An 18,315-nucleotide genomic window follows, 5' to 3' on the forward strand; every position below is an offset into this window, starting at 1 on the left:
AGACTACACTAATAAGAGAAGGGAGAGAAGATTTCAGGGAATTCTCTCGCGAAGAATGATTTCAGGGAACATTCAAAGCTGTTATAGGTGAGTGAGAAGCTATCTAAAGAAGCCCTGCTATAAAATACATAGTGGATTTACAGCCAGAATTGCATATAAAAGAACCCTTTAATTTTAAGAATACAAACAAAAGAAAATACTAATTTCAAGCACCCAAGGAAGCATATGATGGAACAGCAGAAATTTTGATCTCAGATCTTAAGATTACATAGGATTTAATTACTACCAGAAGGGACTTCGATTACAACTAACGCCTAGCTAGGTGGTGGCCGTGGGACTTTTCCCCTTGGTCCTGTACCAACTGGAGGTTTCCCACCACCAAGAAGCTTCCGATGAACCAAAAACTCTGTTACTGAAGCTCTGATAAACTCCTCTTCAACAAAATTTGTATCTGTTCTGCTGCTGAAACCAGTGAGGTATTCACCACTAACAAGTCGAGCTGATGAAGCACCAAGACAGATCAGTAAAACCATCAAAGTGATACTGTAAAAGTGTGGATTTACAAACCCCATAACTGAACTGCAAAATGAATTCTCAATAAAACCCAGAGCCGTGACAAAGTAGGTGAGAAGCTCAGGAGGCCTATGACTAATTTATACCAACTTTACTTGTTGGTTACGCAGCTAAGAAGCTTGTTCTCTCTCTTTTTTAACTTTCTTGGTAACATCTTTTTCACTTCTTCCACCTGCTGATGCCAGAATTGCAGAGGAAGATTTAGAAACTGCTTATATAGAAAGAAGCCGAAACAGGAATCTCGACCTTGCAAAAGGCTAAAATTTCAATGTTTCGATCGAAATTGGACATTTTCTTCTGAAAATTGGAACTTCAATTTTGGACTAATATGGAGTCAAAATGATTTGAATTCTTGCATACTCCCTCTTTTTTTTTTTTTTTTTTTTTTTTGTGGTGGTAATCATGCATATTCCTTATTTCAAGCATAATAAACTCAATGGAACCAGTATTTTGCACAAAAAACCATTGAAAATTTATCATTCAAGTATACTAACAAATGACTGGTTCCGACAAGTGCCAATTGTATTGCATACAAGCATAGAATCATCAGCTTACATGAATTGTTTGAAAGAATTATTACATATACAACAAGTCAACAAAATAAAATGACCGACTAGATAAAGAAATGGTGTCTAACATATAAGTTGAAATCTATGTATCATATATACATAAAGTAAAAAGAGATAATTTTAGAAAATAATTATTAAAATAAAAAAATGGTAGCAAATAATAAAAAGATAAGTTTAACAAAATGCAATCATAAATTTATAATCTTAAGCTAAACATATATTAATTTCAAAGTAATACAAGATCATATAAGACATGAACAAAATAAAAATTAAAAAAATATAAAAAAAGACATTTGGAATTATTGGGTATGGCTCATGCTTCACATTCTATTGTTGCCGGAATTTCCTTTGTAGCTCTTGTGGCTTAGGAAGTATTTTGAGGCAAAAAATGAACAAAAGAAATGTTTGAAAGTAAAGAAGTCATGGAAATTAAGTAAAAATAGGATAAAAATCAACAAAAACTAAGGAAAAGCAAGTTAGAATGTTGAAATCGTTAAAATTTCGATCAAAATCTCCGATATGATCAAAATGTCAATCGAAATTTGACATTTTTTCAAAATAATTAGAATTTTATTGTGTGTTTAAAAAAATGCAGACAATTCAACCAAAATTTCGACAATTTCGATCGAATTTTCTTCCATACTTATATATTATCCAGTACAGTAGATAACCTCTTATGTGTCTTAGATGCCATGTAAGCTACCTCTAGCTTTTGTAGATGGGTATTTAAACTCAAGGTCAATATTAATCAGCTTTCCAAAGTTAGATTGACAGTCTATTCTTCAGACCCAAAAACCCAGTTGAATTCTCGCTTCTTTTCAAGTAAATTTGTCATAGCACACTTCCAATAATCCCCACTAGACTACACTCGATGAATTTAGAACTACTATATTATAGAGAAATTGTTCCGTGCAAAGATATACTTGGGTAAGAAGTCTAAATTGATAAATGGAAAGGGTTGTTGAATTTGACAAATGTAGTAAAAACTCAAAGCATGTTTCCACTGCAAACGAGTTTTTGAATCATAACAAACTCAAACCTCATCGTTGAGTATGATCTACAACCAGAAGAGGCACAATAAAAGAGCACTAAAGTTAATGGTTAAGCAGCCCGTCCGGCCCTTTATGATTTGGACCATTCCCCGGTCCGAGAAGCTTCCGACGAACCCAAAAACCTGTAACCGGAGCTCTGGTAACTGGATCCAATCTTGTCCTTGGACACCTGAGAAAATATGGAAATCCGTCAGGTTTAAAAGACAAAGCTGAAGAAAATTTAGCAAGACAGATTAGTAAAACCATCAAAGCAATAGGATAGAACCAACTACTCAGGGTCCACAGAGAATGCAAGGACCACCTCTGGGATGTAGGGATCATATCTAATGGACAGTGAAAGATCGACTCTAATGGTTATATGTCATCAGAATAAGCTCATATCGATTCTAGTGGTTAAATGTCATTGGAACTTGGAAGGACCTGGATTCATATCTTAAAATTCACTACAAATTACCTCTTGCACCTATCAAGTAAGAAACTTTTTTGTGTTAGTTTTATGGAATGTGCAGCTGATCTAATGGTTATCAGGATTAATATTAGGTGGTCACAAAGATCAACACAAGCAGAGATTTTCATACATGTCTTAATGGAAGTAAAAGGACACCATAACTCCTGATTTATGTAAAACTCCAAATATAGAATAGAAGAGTCAAATCCCATTTAACTAGGATATAGGAGAAAACTAAACCAACATTACATATGCTATAGGAGAAGCATATGAATTGAAATAGTAGACTAAAGCTAATTTCTTTGAAAGTGCAACATAACACAAGAAAAACAGATATCTATAGATTTTATACTACAGTTGTCTACCATCTGCCAATTTTTTGGTTGGACAAGCAAAGCAAACTTTCGATGACTGGATAAAAAGAAAGAATCTATGGTCAATCCCACCAACACTACATGGGAAAACAACATCCTGATTATAGAACTGGAAACCATTATCCAACTTCTGGAATTCATTTCAGTAAAACATTTTTCTCCTTCATCGATCCTTGTGATGTATTGATATTTTATAAAAACAAATGCACCCTAGGAGAATCCAAAAGTTGATTATAAATTTCGCAAGAATATGACAACTTATCAAGAAACATCATTTTTCATTGAGGTATAAATAAGAAAGTAAATTCACAGCAAATTAAAGACCAAGTTGCTGTAATGTAAAGGCACATCCTATCATGTGGCTAGCAAAGGATGAAACTTGGGCTGCAGTCTTTCTGGTCTGAATCTCAAAGTTCGAATAAGAGGCTGAAACAGAGCTTATAAGGAGGTCCAACAACAACCTAAGGGTTGGTTCAATTGGCAAAGATCAACAGCTCCTAATTACAATGTCAAGAATTCGGATCTGCTTGCTGCCAATCCATCAAAAACATAAAAACATTCTCAACCAAATGAATAAGATGAATTAAACACGGCTTGGATGCAATTGTGAAGGTTGCTCTATCATAACCAAATGGTCATGGATTCGAGTCTGAAAACAGCTATCCATAAAAGCAGGGCTAAGGGTGTGTATATTATAATCCCTCCACAGACCCTATAGCAGCAGAAGCCTCCTGCACAGGGCATGCCTTTTTATGTATCATCTGGCGCACAAAATAGTAATAGTTTCGGATTTCAAGAAATACAATAATGAGATGGATTCAATACAGAGAATCCAAATGGATTTGAGAAGAGGAACACTAAAACTGGACTTATTCATATTGGTTAGCTCCCTGGACTACTACATGAATTGTGGAAATTGAAGAACATAGTTTAATGAAATGACAATCCTTTTATGGATAAAAAAGAGTCAGGGTTTTACACTCAGGCAGTAAGTGGTTTCTTACTAGCTTTCTTGTTGTACATGGGTCAGTTGTTCAGCAAAAACTCTTTGCAGGCAGAAGGAAGATTTAATTTTTAAAATAAAATAAAAAATAAAAAAAAAATTCATTCAAGATGATTTACTTAAACTTAATCCTTCAGAAAAGTAAAATTTTAAATTAGAAAGCAATTAAATTTTTTTAAGATGCCACCTCAAGGAAAGGAAACAACAAGAAGAAAAAAGAGGGCAAAGGAGACAAAGGAAATACCTAAATAATAAGAACTCATAGGGCTGACTTAATAGCCTATAGAAGTACTCAATTCATCATTGAGTTGTCAACATCAGCAGAAGAGGTATCGATGTCATTAAGACCCAGCTCCTCATTCTGCTCCCATGACCTCACATATTCTTCAAATGTAAGCTGATGGTCGTCTTCTAGGGCATCAGTGATGGGGGAAACAAAGGAGTTCGCCAATGCATCATCAATGATTAAAGTCATTGGTTTCTCCAAACTCAAAAGTTTGATCAATTCTTTCCCTGAAATCCAACCATTTGGTTTTTCTCTGATCATCAAGACTATCTCCGAAGGTGAACCCATGTACTCTCTCAAGACTTTCACTAATTTTAGTAATCAAGCCTTCGACAGTTGTAACAAGTCCACCTAAAGTGCCACTAGCCAATTCCAAGTCAATTTCTGGAATTTTCACACTCGCAGTATCTGACTTTATTACATCTCGACTTAGATCCTCAACAGTCTGTACACGAACTGTTATTCTCTTGCCCTTCTCAGGAATGGGACCACCAGGTTTCAACTCAGAACTGCGATAACCACAAGCATCACATGTAGATGCCATGACAATAACCTCTTGAAAATATGGGATTCTGGTAACATACATTCGAGTCTCACATCCAACACCACAAGCTCCACAAGTCGATGGAAAAGTCATCACCTCTTCTGGAGCAGAGTACCTAAACAAGGCTGCAGCAACTTCAGCACTATTACCCTGAGCAATTGCTCGATGACCAGCAACAGCTCCAACAGATCCATGAGGCACGCCTTTACTTTCTTCAGAAATACCTCCTCTTCGCTCAGCTGATGCTCCAACAGCTCTTTGTGTTTCATGTTCTCCTGACTGTGATGAATCCACAAGAAATCCCAGTGCTTCCTGCTGTTGAGGAGTCCGCTCATAGAACTTAATAGTCAATGCTGGATCTAAAGATGGAGCACACGGGTTCTCAATGAAGCTGTTGCCAGCAGGATCATCAAGAATGAGTGTGAATGGCATATCTCCTGTTGCACATGATTTCAATTTCGTCAAGAACTGGTCCAAAGCTTCAGCAGTCTCAGGAACCACTTTCTTGCGCTCTTCTTGCAGAGCCTGCAGTTCATCCACAGCCCGCAGTAGTATCCCTTCTATTGTTGATAACTTCCCACGTTGAGCTTCAGGAGGAATCTCAAAATCCAATTCTGGTATCTTAATGGTGGCAGAATCAGATTTTATCACTTGGCGATTCAGCATTTTCTGATCACCAGATGGAACCTCCAAACGGTACAAACATCCACGAGGTTGGAGCTGACCAGCAAACTGCACTTCATTGTTCCGTTCAGCACAATGAGGACATTCAAAGGCCATAAGCACAACCTCCCTAAAATAAGGGATGCGAGTCAATAGAAGTCTGGTTGTTCCATTCTCCCCACACCGCATGCACAGGCTCTCAATCTCATGAAGAGGTATAGCATCATTATCCTCAGAAACTGCTTCAACAGCAGATCCTACATCAACAATTGGACCTCCAGATGACATTCTTCTGTTTCTTTATTTCTCCTGTTCTTTCCTCAATGAAACCAGAAATTAAGACGATGGTAGTTCCAGAAAACCTACAAAGACTTCTCATAATAAGTTCAGGAATGACAACAAAATGGGTACAAATTCAGCAATATTACTTTCCAAAAATCCAGCACTATAAACCATGTCAATGATACAATAAGTGTTTAATACAGCCATATATTTCCAATGCAACAGAAAACATAGGAAAACATGCAACTGAAATAACCATATAACACAATAATTATAGCATGTATTTATTAAACAACAAAACAATAATAGAATGTAGGCAATGTGTTTACCACAAGGAAGCCTCACAAGTTCATCCAACAGGATAGAAATCTCAATTGCAAGCATACGATGTTTTTACAAAATCTCTCAGCCTCTCACTGTGATGTCGTCACATCCCAAGTCTGCCAAGATATATAAATCTCTGAACACGACTCTAATAAACTTCTCAGATACAGTTACGTCTTTGAGACATTTATATTAACCCAATAAATAACCCCAAAGTCCATAGTGGCCAATTTGATCGTCTATTTAAATGCAGGGTTTTCCAATGCCAACCAACAAAACCCATCAGGTTAACATCTTCATACCAATCTGAGTTTTTCTTGAAAAAATAAATGTAGAATTCAACAGAGAAGCTGAACAGAGAATCATATCAGTATTATAGTCAAATCAGAGAAGTGAAATAGACCCATCATTGCAAAACATATTCAAAACTCAGAATCAGCTCACCAAGGTAGGAAAGTGAACAAATGCATTTAAAAAAAAAAAAAAAAACACGGCATACCCAGAGAAGCGGAGGGACTTACAGAGAAGAGACTTCCTGACAGCGCTGAAAGTGCCGTCAAAGCCGACCGCCGCTGCAATTAATCGAGAACGGAGAAGGAAAAGGAGGAGGAGGAGAGGGCAGGGGGCTAGGAATCGAAAAACAGAACGTTCTCTGCTTGTCTTCTGCAAATTTACAATCGAAAAAGGAGGGAATATAACAAAGAAATATCGAGAACGGAAGAAATCGAAGATGATTGTGAGCTCTAGATTGACCTAGAAACATAAAGGGTCTTCTATGAAAGTTACTAAGATGCCCCTAGAAAATTAATTAATTTACATCGGATGTTTACCCCCCAAAAAAATTACATCAGCTCGCATAAGAAGTCATGGTTTGAATCTCCTCGGGGCAAGCCTATATTAATTAATTATAATTTATAAAGATGCGGTGGTAAGCCTAACTCTAAGGATACTGTCAAGTGCGAGCGGCAACCTTCTTGTGAAGGCATAAAATCCAAGAAGGTCATAGGTTCGATCATCTATCCATATCACACCTTTTCTTTCCCTCCTCCCCATGTTTGTGGGCTCCGAGTCACCATGAATGGTGTTAAGGATAAAATGAGTCATTTAGTACATACCGATCTAAACTCATGATTGCACGATCCGACCAGGATTGTTGCCCAATATGATTTGACCAGGAGGTTCATGGTAGGACCAACCATAACGTCAAGAGTATTTGACTAACATGTTCAAGAAACCTAACTAAGGTAAACACCTATCATCTATCAACTACAGAAGAAATTAAACTAGGTAAAGAACTCTTCGTAGAGTTACTTTCCTAGAACAACTCATCTTAGAATCATATTCCGAATCTAACTCTATCATCTTATACTATATAAACACCTCAGGTAAACATAAGGAAATAAGCATTCATATTTTGTGTGATCAATTACTTAAATTCTCTATTAAGTAGTTGAGATTATATAATTGGTATTGTGACTTGCTCGTCGGAGACGTACCTTGACCACCCAAGGTCAAGCACGTATTTTGTAGGTTCGTGACAAGGAAGGATGAGCAAAATTCCGTATCAACAATTGGCCTACAATGGCAAAAAGAAAAACTAATCAGGATTAACATTGAGATTCCAAATCCTCCAAAAATGACATGGATTTAAGAAAAATATGGAATTATAAATTGAGGATGAAATATTGATATATTAATGATATAAAACTCCTCTAAAAGTATAGTTAAGGTGTGGATAAGGTGGTTTGGATGAACTTCAAATTTAAATTCCAAAAAAAATTATATCGATTAATTAAAAAATTTACATGTTGAAAACTAAAGAAGATTTTAAACCACAAATCATCAAGACTTTTGGTTGGGTTATTTGATTACCTTAGCACCCAGCATTTGAACATTGGTTCTCAAGACCAACAAGGTGTAATACAAGAATATTCATATGTTGTCCATCAACTACACATTTCAGGCTAATTTTTGGGCCTAAGTCACCCTTTGTTTTTTCTATGACACCATGGGAGAAGTTGAACTGGGTTGTAGGTGGCCTCTGCCCTTCTTAGGCACTTCTCAACCTTGTGCGAGAAGATGCCATTGGAGAGGTGTATCCCAAAATGTAATTTATTATTAGGGTAATTTTCATATGGACCCCTGAGGTTTGGTTTATGCATTTAGTCCAAAAAAGATACTTTGCATACCCGCTATAAAAACCAATTTAAGGACAAATTATCATTCCATGACCAATTGCCCGGGAAATGCCGTAGTATAGATGAAACAAGCCTCCCTATACTTAGAAACAAAATAATTTCCTATCCTGCTGCGGGGGTGAGGCTTTTGCTAAATGCTAAACCCGGGGTGAATTTGCCAAAAATAAAATAAGGGCAAATTGGTCATAAAAATGAAATGCCAAATTGACTTTTCAATAGGGGAATGCAAACATTATTATCATCATTTCTACTATATTAATCCAGCTCCTTATTTAGAAAAACAAAATAAATAATATTTATAATATTTGACAGGCAAAACATTTTGAAGGTCGTGAAAATGTATAATAGGTTCATTTTTTTAGTATGAAAAGCATTCTTTTAAATATAGAAGATGAGAATATTATATATACCACCAATAAAGACCAAACCCACAACCTATTCACTAAGAAATTTTTGGTTTTTCAACTATTGATTTTGTTAGATCTGATCTCAAACGTTGAATTTTCTTTTTTTTTCTCATTGTAATTTATAAACCATTTGTATAAAGTCATGGGTTAATATTTTCTTTTCTTTTCCATTAAAAGGAAATTTGGAAGTTTATGGCTTGCTCATTGCAACCTTTTCACAAGGAGTTGCCAGAAACTTGTGAATATACTTGATAGGTTCTAGGTTCTCAAATTGGTGGACGAAGATTGACCAAAACGAGCTTGATCAATCTGAAGTAGTTTGAAAGAAAAACATTTAAGTCAATTGGAAAGGAGTTCAATTCCAAGAGGTATCCTCTACCAGTCCAAACCAGCCTATGATGGTTTCACCCTTGATAACTCACTAAGGTGGTCAACTTATTCATACAAGGACTACCCTTGCCACCAGCTGCCACAATCAGAGGGAGCTTTGATGACTGCAAATACGCTTTCAAGCTGCAATAAGTCTGGGTGGCCTACACAATCCCACACCAGCAGATGAGATTTCTCAATAATGCCAAAGAAACCAAGTCCAATCATCTCCCCCAAAATATGTGCTCCTCGAAAGGCTGTTGACCACGAATTACAGGGGAACCCACAAGATTAGGTGATGGTTTTTTTTTAATGTTTTATTAATTTTTACTTGTGGGTCCCACATAATTTGTGTTTGTAAGAGCAGTCAGGGGAGAATGATCCATACTTGAAGAAACCTGCCATCGGGGGAGATGATCCACACTCGAAGAAACCTGCCATGATGCGAATTAGACTCAAACACCAAAGGTGACTGGGGTGAAGACGGGAGAAACACAACAGTTGTGGCAACTTTTTGAACTTCCCAATGATCCATTTAAGAGCTTCATAGCATCTAAGTGTTACAAAGATAAATATCATATATTGGATGCATGTCCTAGAGTCCCTTTTGCTGAAGAAATAGAAAAACGAAAGCCGCCTTAGAAAAAGAAAAAAAAAAAACCAGTAGACAGGGGGAGGGGTATGGGAGGGGAAGTCCAGTTTCAGAACAAAGATTATAAACCGAAAGACTCAAGCCACAGTAATCAAAAAGACAAAGGATTGGTGCGCATTCAAGGGAGAGAGAACGAGACGAGAGGTACGGGAGGGGAAGAATCACATTTTCAGGGGAAATGAGCCAAGATTATAAACCTGAGAGACTCAAGCCACAGTAATCCAAAACATATACAAAAAGGTAGTAATAGAACCATCAAAATCAGCCACTATTTTAAAATGCAGCCAGAAAGCCTATATTCCAGTCTTAACAATCTAATCCAGAAGTTTAAGCATTAATTGACACACCATCAATTACCAAACAAGCAAGGCAATGGGAATCCCACACAAGTCCCTGTATAGTCCCTATGCATACTAAAACAGTGCCTGCGAACAGCAATCCGGCAAGTTAGGGATTACTGAATTAGGCAAAGCATCTCATATTAATTCTCAAGCAGAGATAACCAAATGAGACTATTAGAAGAGTTAATTTCATTACAAATTTGTCCAACAAGCCACTCAAATGACCCTAGGTCCTCGTTAGCATGGAATCACTAGATTAATAGAAAGGCTAGATTTGGATTCAGTATTATCAAATCAACCCAACTGGAACCGACATATGACAAACTGTAAAGTGGAATCAATGCAATCTATTTAACAGGTTAATCCAATAGACAAACTTCAGCAATCAAGCTGCAATCAGGCCTTCAAATAAGCAACATTCAAGATTGATAAATTAATACAATATTTCATAATTAGTAAAACAAAACAATGATGGAGCATAAAACACAATTGAACTGACTGATTACCTGCAAAGCTTAAAACCCTAGACTGACACCAGATCTCCAGTTTAAATTTGAGTCTTGGCCAATTTAGTTGCAGCCAAATAAAACCTGATATACAAACCCCCTGTTAAGGTAACAAAAATAGTACCAATCATAATGCTCCTCTACTCTATTCTCAAACCCCTAACAGAAGGTTCCCAGAAAAGAAAACAAAAACAACTTGCACATACGAAGATAGTATAAAACCTATCAAAATCTTGACATGAAACAACCACATCAAATTTGAATACCGTTCAAGAAGCCGTACTGGCATTGCCAGAGTCATTCATAACAAACACTAATATGAATCTAAGAAGAAAAACATAGCTCTTAATTGTTACGTCGACAAGGGATTGTCACAGGAGCATCTAACAGTCTTCCTCCAGCAGCCCCATATGCATAAGTACCACAAACTAACAGAGATTCGGATGTCCATAGGTATAAATTGGAACTACTGAAAGCAAGCAAACCAAATCATGTTCTCTCCTTTAAGCATTTGCTTCCTCTCTAATGCTTTCTACTGTGTCTTCTACTCTTCTTCCTGCTGCTCTTTTTGTCAGAATCCGAGTCTGAAGCTGAATCAGAATCCGAGTAATCTGAAGATGAGCTGGACTTTCGGTGCCTACGCCTCTGTTTTTTCTTCCTTCTCCTTCGCTCTTCTTCTGAATCTGATGAGGAACTGTAACTCGAACTACTCTCGCCTGAAGAATAATCTGAACCCGTTACCGACGATGATCCACTATCAGACTCAAAAACAGAAGCCTCACTACTCTCACTCCTGCAATCAGAATCGGAGTAGTGCTTTCTCTTGCTTTTCTTACGACTCTTTTCGTCTTTCTTCACCTTCTTGATATCTTTCTCCAGCTTCTGAATATCTGGGTTATCCAATTCATAAGAGACAGAGAGCTTCATTTTCAACTTGGGGTTTTTAAGCTGCTGTGTCCGAGATGGTCTTGAAATGTAAACCCGTTCATTCTTGCATTCATATGTCCAATGGCCAGTTTGAAAACATTTCTGACATTGTGAAGAAGTTCCACCAACGGCTGACATGGAGGACTTAAGGTCTTTCCTCTCACCTAACTTGACTGCTTTTTCAGTACTCATCAGGTACATTTGTCTCTTCGCTTCTTTCCTCTCCTGCCATCGGCTTGGCCCTTCTTCCTTCTGGCCATAAGCATTTACATTTCGAGCTGCAGCTGCAGCAGCCCTTTCGGCCTGAGCACGGCTCAAACCCTTTGCCGCTGTCAAAGCAGCAGCTTTGATTTTCTCAGCAGCAGCCTGAGCTTTTTCTTCTTTCTTACTCGACATATTGTCACAAAACACAAATCAACAAATGAAGCAGACAGATTCCCCGTAGAATACGAAAATTAGCTGACTAAATCAAGATCAAATTCTTCCTATTCCCTTACAAGCTCTCGGAATCAAATTTGATTTGTGAACTCCCACATCAACAAGCAAGTTTCTGCCAAAAAATACCCAAATTCAGGCAAAATCCAAAAGCAAACAAGAAATACACAAGAAAACCTAGAGGAAAACCAAAAGTATCGCAATTTTCAATCAGAAACCCTCCCACCGTTCTCAACAACAATTTGAAACGAGATATTCTAAATCCGAATAGATCATTATAAGCTACGGGTAGTCAGTAAAGCATAGGTCTACAGGAATCGATCTTGGAAACACCAAATCATAACGAAAACGGCAACTTTCCAAGATGAAACAGAAAACCCTAGATCCACAGTTGAAAGCTTCATCAAATTAGCGTTTCAGATTTTCGAAAAAGAAAATTAAGAACAAATAACGCGAAAATAATTGATCTTCGGAAGACATACCTGCACGTATCAATGCAGTTTCAGCAAAAGCAAAACTAGAAAATCAAACGCTGCCCTGTGGGCTGTGGCTCAAAAATCCGTAGTTCGCATATTCCTTCATAATATATTGTCAGAAATAATTTCTCAAAAATAGATAATAAATAAAGAATATAAATATAAATCATACCAAAGGAAGAGTAAATCAAACCCAAAAAAACCAAAAACACTTGGTTCAACCGGAGTTGGCTCTTGGAATTATCGACAATCACCTATTCTTCGTTCTTAAGCAACGATCACAAGCGGCGAGCATCACAATAAGATCGAGAAAGCGCGGAAACAGGAAAAGCTACTAAACCCAACACACACACAGAAGAAACTTTGAAATCCCATCACAGCGGAGCGAGAGAGAGAGAGAGAGAGAGAGAATGGCTTTACAATGGCTAATTTTGACGTATGTGGTGGCAGCCGAGGCAGCGGTGGCACTTCTGCTCACCGTTCCGGTGCCCAAAATGGTGAAATCTCGAATCGTCTCTCTTATATCGTTAATCCTTCAACCAGCTGTAGGCATCGTTCCTTTCGCCGCCTTCCAGCTCTTAGGTTTGTTAGTTACTCCTCTATCGGTTTTATTTCCTAATTAGGGTTGGGAAATCGAGAATTAGTTGAGTTTGAACTCTTAATTGATTTCGTTTTTGGGTTTGATGCCTTGCAGATATCTACTGGAAGAGTGAACACCGTTTGATGTGCACTTCTGATGTCTGTACTGCCGCTGAGAGGGACCGATACGAAAAAGCTGTAAGTCAATTTTATTGTTTGTTCATGGTATTTGATCTGAAATGCTATGTCAGATATTGTTGATTCACTGAGGGGAATTCCATAGCTTAAGTTTGATGTAGAAGCCATAGTAGAATATATCTTTATGTATTTCGTCTTCCATCTCACATTTCAAACCAATTTACGATTAGGGCTGTTGTCTATATGTCCAGCTTAATTTGTTTTTGCAATATAACGTACCAGCTCCTTATTGGGGGTGAAGTTGTAGCCTTACTGAGGCTCTGTAATCTTTCCATCCAGAATTCCTACTTGTGTCCAAATAGAAGAGGGAAAGACTAATTTGTAAGGTCAAGATCAGTTTCTGACCTTCCTTCTTTCTCTAGTTTATTTACATTCTTTATCCATGACTACTTACGAACCCCTCAATAGAAAATACTGGAAGTTGATGAATTTTTGGCCGTGTGTTTCTTTTATAATATTAGGTTTAACTCCTATGAGAATAATTTGAAATTTCAAACAAGGAATTGCAATATTCTCACTGTTAAGTGCTTGGTCTAGCTCCTGCAAATAGCTCCAGTTACTTCTTAGGGAGTTGGGGAGAAAATCTTACCATCCTATTGTTGTTAGTTTGCCAACAAGAAATATGATTTGGTTGAAAATGAATCAAATACATTAAAATGGGTTATAACCTAACCTCTAATAGAAGCTTGAAGGATAATGTGTTTGATTTCCCCTGATTCTTCTCATCGGATAAACATGATACAATCTTGCTTTATATGCATCTAACATATTGTGGGCTCTTTGTATGACCTCGATGACCTAAGTTTCTTTATGACAGATCTTTTGGTGCTTTAATTGCTTGTTGACTGTTATAGTGCTGATGTACTTCTACCTGTATATAAAGCCTACTTTGATTCTTCTTTTGTTAGTTTGAACTTCGTAAATTACCAAGTTGCCAGCCACTCACTATTTGGGTAGAGTAGCATGCTTGTGAACCCATAGCACACCCAAACAGGGTTTTCCTAATCTTGGGATTGCATCAAATCAAATGGCTGCAGAAGATGCCTATAATTATCACAATTAAGTAAATATTGAAGTTATATCTGATGGATCCTACCAATAATTAGAGCCTTTATTTTCGTACACCCCTCTACGGGCCTTGGCACAATGGTAGGATTGGACCACAGTCGTAGCCCCGAGGCCAGGGCATCAAAACAGCCTCTTGCAAAAATTGTTTGGGGTAAGACTCCGAGGAAAATCACCCCCCGAACTCTGCTTGTGCAGAACCCTTCGGTTCCTGGTTCCTGGTTCGCCCTTTGTTTTAACTCTTGTGCACCCCCCTAGATTCTTCACATTTGGGTCCCCGTCATTCAGCTCATTGTTTGAGTTGTGTACCATCATAGTGAGCCTTCTACACCCCCCCCCAAAAAAAAAAAAAGAAGAGTGCCATCATAGTGAGCCCATAGCAAATCCAAACAGGATTTTCTAACTCTAGGATTGCACCAAATGCGTTCAACGAGAACACTATAACACCTGCTACTAAGTAAATACTAAACCAATGTCTGAGGGGTCCCCTAACTAATTAAAATCCTTATTCTTTTGCACCCCCTTAGACCCCTCATGGGACTTAGAATTCAGCTCATTATAACTAAAACCCATTCAAGCATATGCCACATAGATATTAAAATAAATAGGACTAAATTTCTGTTGGGTCATGCATGACTGAATATCTTATTCTTTTCTTTTCTTCTTCTTTTTTTTCTTTCTTTCTTTCTTTCTTTTTTTTTTTTTGTGTGTGTGTGTGTGTGTGTGTGTGTGTGTGTTGGGGCCTTTGGGGGGGGGGGGGGTAGAAATGCTTGATTGGAAGTCACTTTCTTCAATCCAAGACTTGTCTTGATGCCTATATGGCCCAAGTTTGGCATTTCTGCTTGGAGATCAAGTCTTTTAAGCCATTCTTGGACTACCAACTTGCACTGAGATTCCAAATTTTAGCCCCAAAAGAGGAAAGAGCAGGTGAAGAAAACTAAAGTAGCAAGAAAGCATGAAAAAGAATAAGGTGTCTAGATGATGCTAGGCGATGCCTAGGTGCTTCCTTACTCAATAAAGAGGGCAGAAGTGTAACTTTGTAAAGGAGGGACTGCTTTCTTCAATGAATTAGTGTTTAAGATCTATCTTCAGAGTTGCATAACATTTTCAAATAAAAAAACAATTCTGGAAAAGAAATTCTTCAAGAAACATTATCCAAACTTGTTTGGTGACTATGAAATGATTATATGTGATACAATATCCACTGGTTTATGGAGTGGTGGAGGAGGGGTTAGTTATCTGGCCTGACACTAATTTGGTAGTAACTGCTCACTAATAACAGAATTTGGTACTTGTTAGTTTTTCCATGTTGTATCTGTTTTTGAATATGATGTAATGGTTGAATGCTATATGCTGAATATTTATAATTCCTAATGCTTATTTAAGTCGTTGTATACCTCTACTTTTAACTGTATGTGTTATAAGTATTGTGGAATAGTATAGGGTAGAGATCATACACAGCGTACGCTACGGACTTATGGTTTTAAGTCAAAAATACCATTTTGGGTTTGAAATTGTAAAAACCAATGTTTTCCATTGAGTTTTGGAGGTCTAAAATAGTGTGATATCAAGCTTCAGGACTTATCTTGGCCGTATGGCCACCAAAACCCACTATCAAGACAGTGCGCCCAAAAACATGTCATCTCACCAAGATCTTGCCAGATCTCGGTTTCTTAGCTGGAGAAACCAGGAATGAAACCTAGTTTGAAAAACTTAATGCTGACTAGTGGACTGCACATTCATCAAACTAGTTTGCCACTCAATTGACTGCCAATGCTATTTTGGGCTTTATCAACATCAATCCATATCAGTTGGACCTATCATCATCCAGTTGATTCATATGTCTTGCAAGTGAACCAATATAAGGTCCATAAAGGTTATCGAGGGGTCTAAAATAATTAATAAAGATTCACGATGAATATCAACCATAAGTGCCATTTTGACTGACTTGGTCAACACTATAAACCTCCTATCTTTGGATTTCCAATTTAGGTCTTTAGGTGGTCAGATGAGCTTGAGCGTTTGAGATCTTTCTTTCTTTTCTTTTTTTTCTTTTTTTTCTTTTGGGGGGAAGGGGTTTGGTTAATGCGCATTTGAGATTTTTGAGCGTAGGATCATTCATCTATGTATACAATCAAAAAGTAAAAACTTATTCAAGGCAACTTGGATCTCTTAAAGTCTTGGATAGAGTTGCTTGAACTGCACGAATGGTTTGACTTGATCTTCAAGTTATGCTCCACCTTCCTTGTTAGAAGTCTCTTGAGCAGGTTGATACCTTCACTTTGATGCTTGGACTTGAGGACTCACTTCTCAATGCTTAGAGATTGGAAACTCAGTACATAACATGGAAGAGCAAATAGCTGTTTCACCCAAGAATATTTCATAAACGCCAAACATATAAGCCATTAGTCATTGATTAATTACTCAACAATCATTTCCTCACAGTACTTAGACGTGGACATGCATCACCTAGTTTAAATGTCTTGGTGTTTTGATTTGAATGCTCGAATTGGTTGGCAGATTCAAATATGTATTTAATTGGATTCGCTCTGTCCCCAACTTGTTGACATCCTAATTATTGACTCAAAAGAATATTCTTCATCTTGTGAAATGAACTTTCTGCATCTCTATTCCCTGTTTGTTTGAGGATCTAAATTGCTACCTTCATTAATTGCTGTGGGATATATGTGGTGTGGTGCAGGTATACAAGTCACAAAAGAATGTTATTCTGTGTGCAGGTGCATGCCTTCTTTACTGGTAGGTGTTGAACACAATGAGCTAACTAGATGATCTCAAAGTAGTAATTTCTTTATGCATGTGGCATTTATGCTTTAACATGTCTATTTGATTCTTACAGGTGTGTGTACCGCATGTGTCAATACTACAAGGAACTCCAGAAATTGGAAGAAGTTGAGAAGAAATACAAGGAACAGTAGTTTGCGGCCTAAGGTGTGTTTTCTTTGGAGGAGAGGAAGGGGTGAATCAGGGATAAGTCTTGTACTCTAGTTATTACTAGTCTGTAGACTCATGTGGGAACTACGGTGATGCCATTGAGCTTATCTTCTTTAGTAGATTTAGGTTTTGTTTTCTTTATCACCAATGGATGAATTTTCAATGTTTACTAGTTCATATTCGTGAAAGTTCCATTTGTTGATACGAATTTATGCATTAAACAAACGTTATTCAATGCATCATTTCGAATCTAGCAGCAGTTTTCTTGTGAAAACAAAGATATTCCAGGTCCCACAATGCACTGGGTATGCTTCTGGGGTTCAATAGTGGCTAAACTAGCGTGCAGAATTGATTGGTAGTGGGAATTAAAATAGGCAAGAGTGGGAATAGGGAAAAGCCAAATCTCTGTTCCAAACTTCTAAAAGAAGCAATCCTGCAGTCTCTCTTTGAAGTTTAGCCACCTTTGCTCTTATCTTGAACCTTCATTTCTTTACATGGAGTTTTTGTGTTAACCATTGCATGCATGAACTGAAACCGGATGATGATAAAAAAACACATTGCATCTCAAGAACATTGAAGAAGTACTTAATCAAACAGAAGTTTCAGAAGAATAAGTAGAACACAACTAGTAGTAAGCTAATGCTGACTTGCTCCAGACCAACAGACATAATTGAAGGAGACCTCAAGGTGGTGGATGCATCACTTTTCCCGGTTAGTTTTAGTAGGTCTCTGATTTATCCCACCACTTCCACCTCTTCCACCTCTTCCTTTCCCGCGATTAAAATTGTTGATTTTCTGTTCTTCGTATCTTCTTTGCCCATGATCTTCAATTAACCTAACCGTCATGTATGAACCTGCAGAATCAAATTCAAGTAGAAATTGTTAATTTACGCTTTTCTGTACTCTTCTCAAAATCATCAAACTATGAACCTACCATGTTGCTGCTTCAGAAGGCCAGAATCTGCATTTTTTAGGGTAGGAGTGCTTCCATGGGCCAAACTGGAAGATACATGGGAGGATAGGAAGAAGGAGAGGAAGAAGAAAAACCCTCTAACTAGTAAATTTAGCTTCATATCTGATTGCGTATAAAGA

General features: G+C 37.5%; 3 protein-coding genes across 3 annotated transcripts; 1 reads left to right on the top strand and 2 right to left on the bottom strand.

Moving 5' to 3' along the window:
• Positions 1–1,781: 1,781 nt before the first annotated feature.
• Positions 1,782–6,842, bottom strand: LOC149000713 (uncharacterized). The gene is given in 4 exon segments (XM_089140814.1): positions 1,782–2,363; positions 4,264–4,533; positions 4,535–5,874; positions 6,640–6,842. Coding segments are annotated over 2 exon segments (1,488 nt in total). The 5' UTR covers positions 5,801–5,874; positions 6,640–6,842; the 3' UTR covers positions 1,782–2,363; positions 4,264–4,311.
• Positions 6,843–9,971: 3,129 nt separating this feature from the next.
• On the bottom strand, positions 9,972–12,527 carry LOC149000714 (uncharacterized). Its single transcript, XM_089141079.1, has 2 exons — positions 12,436–12,527; positions 9,972–12,068 (listed from the first exon to the last, which is right to left on the bottom strand). Exon 2 carries the CDS (start codon positions 11,912–11,914, stop codon positions 11,114–11,116), a length of 801 nt encoding a protein of 266 aa, XP_088997205.1. The 5' UTR covers positions 11,915–12,068; positions 12,436–12,527; the 3' UTR covers positions 9,972–11,113.
• A 191-nt stretch (positions 12,528–12,718) lies between these two features.
• Positions 12,719–17,603, top strand: LOC149000715 (uncharacterized). Its single transcript, XM_089140659.1, has 4 exons — positions 12,719–13,011; positions 13,124–13,206; positions 16,973–17,028; positions 17,129–17,603. Exons 1-4 carry the CDS (start codon positions 12,840–12,842, stop codon positions 17,205–17,207), a joined length of 390 nt encoding a protein of 129 aa, XP_088996785.1. The 5' UTR covers positions 12,719–12,839; the 3' UTR covers positions 17,208–17,603.
• Positions 17,604–18,315: the final 712 nt, after the last annotated feature.

The sequence above is a fragment of the Hakea prostrata genome, chromosome 11 (assembly GCF_041222555.1).
Source record: "Hakea prostrata isolate BN-2017 chromosome 11, UWA_Hpros_2, whole genome shotgun sequence".
NCBI lineage: Eukaryota > Viridiplantae > Streptophyta > Magnoliopsida > Proteales > Proteaceae > Hakea > Hakea prostrata.

Bases quoted from the DNA above. Each gene is read 5' to 3' on its own strand.
- LOC149000715 (XM_089140659.1), top strand. From the start codon at position 12,840: ATGGCTTTACAATGGCTAATTTTGACGTATGTGGTGGCAGCCGAGGCA. The intron at 13,012-13,123 runs GTTTGTTAGTTA...GATGCCTTGCAG, and splicing joins CGCCGCCTTCCAGCTCTTAG to ATATCTACTGGAAGAGTGAA. The intron at 13,207-16,972 runs GTAAGTCAATTT...GGTGTGGTGCAG, and splicing joins GGGACCGATACGAAAAAGCT to GTATACAAGTCACAAAAGAA.
- LOC149000714 (XM_089141079.1), bottom strand. From the start codon at position 11,914: ATGTCGAGTAAGAAAGAAGAAAAAGCTCAGGCTGCTGCTGAGAAAATC.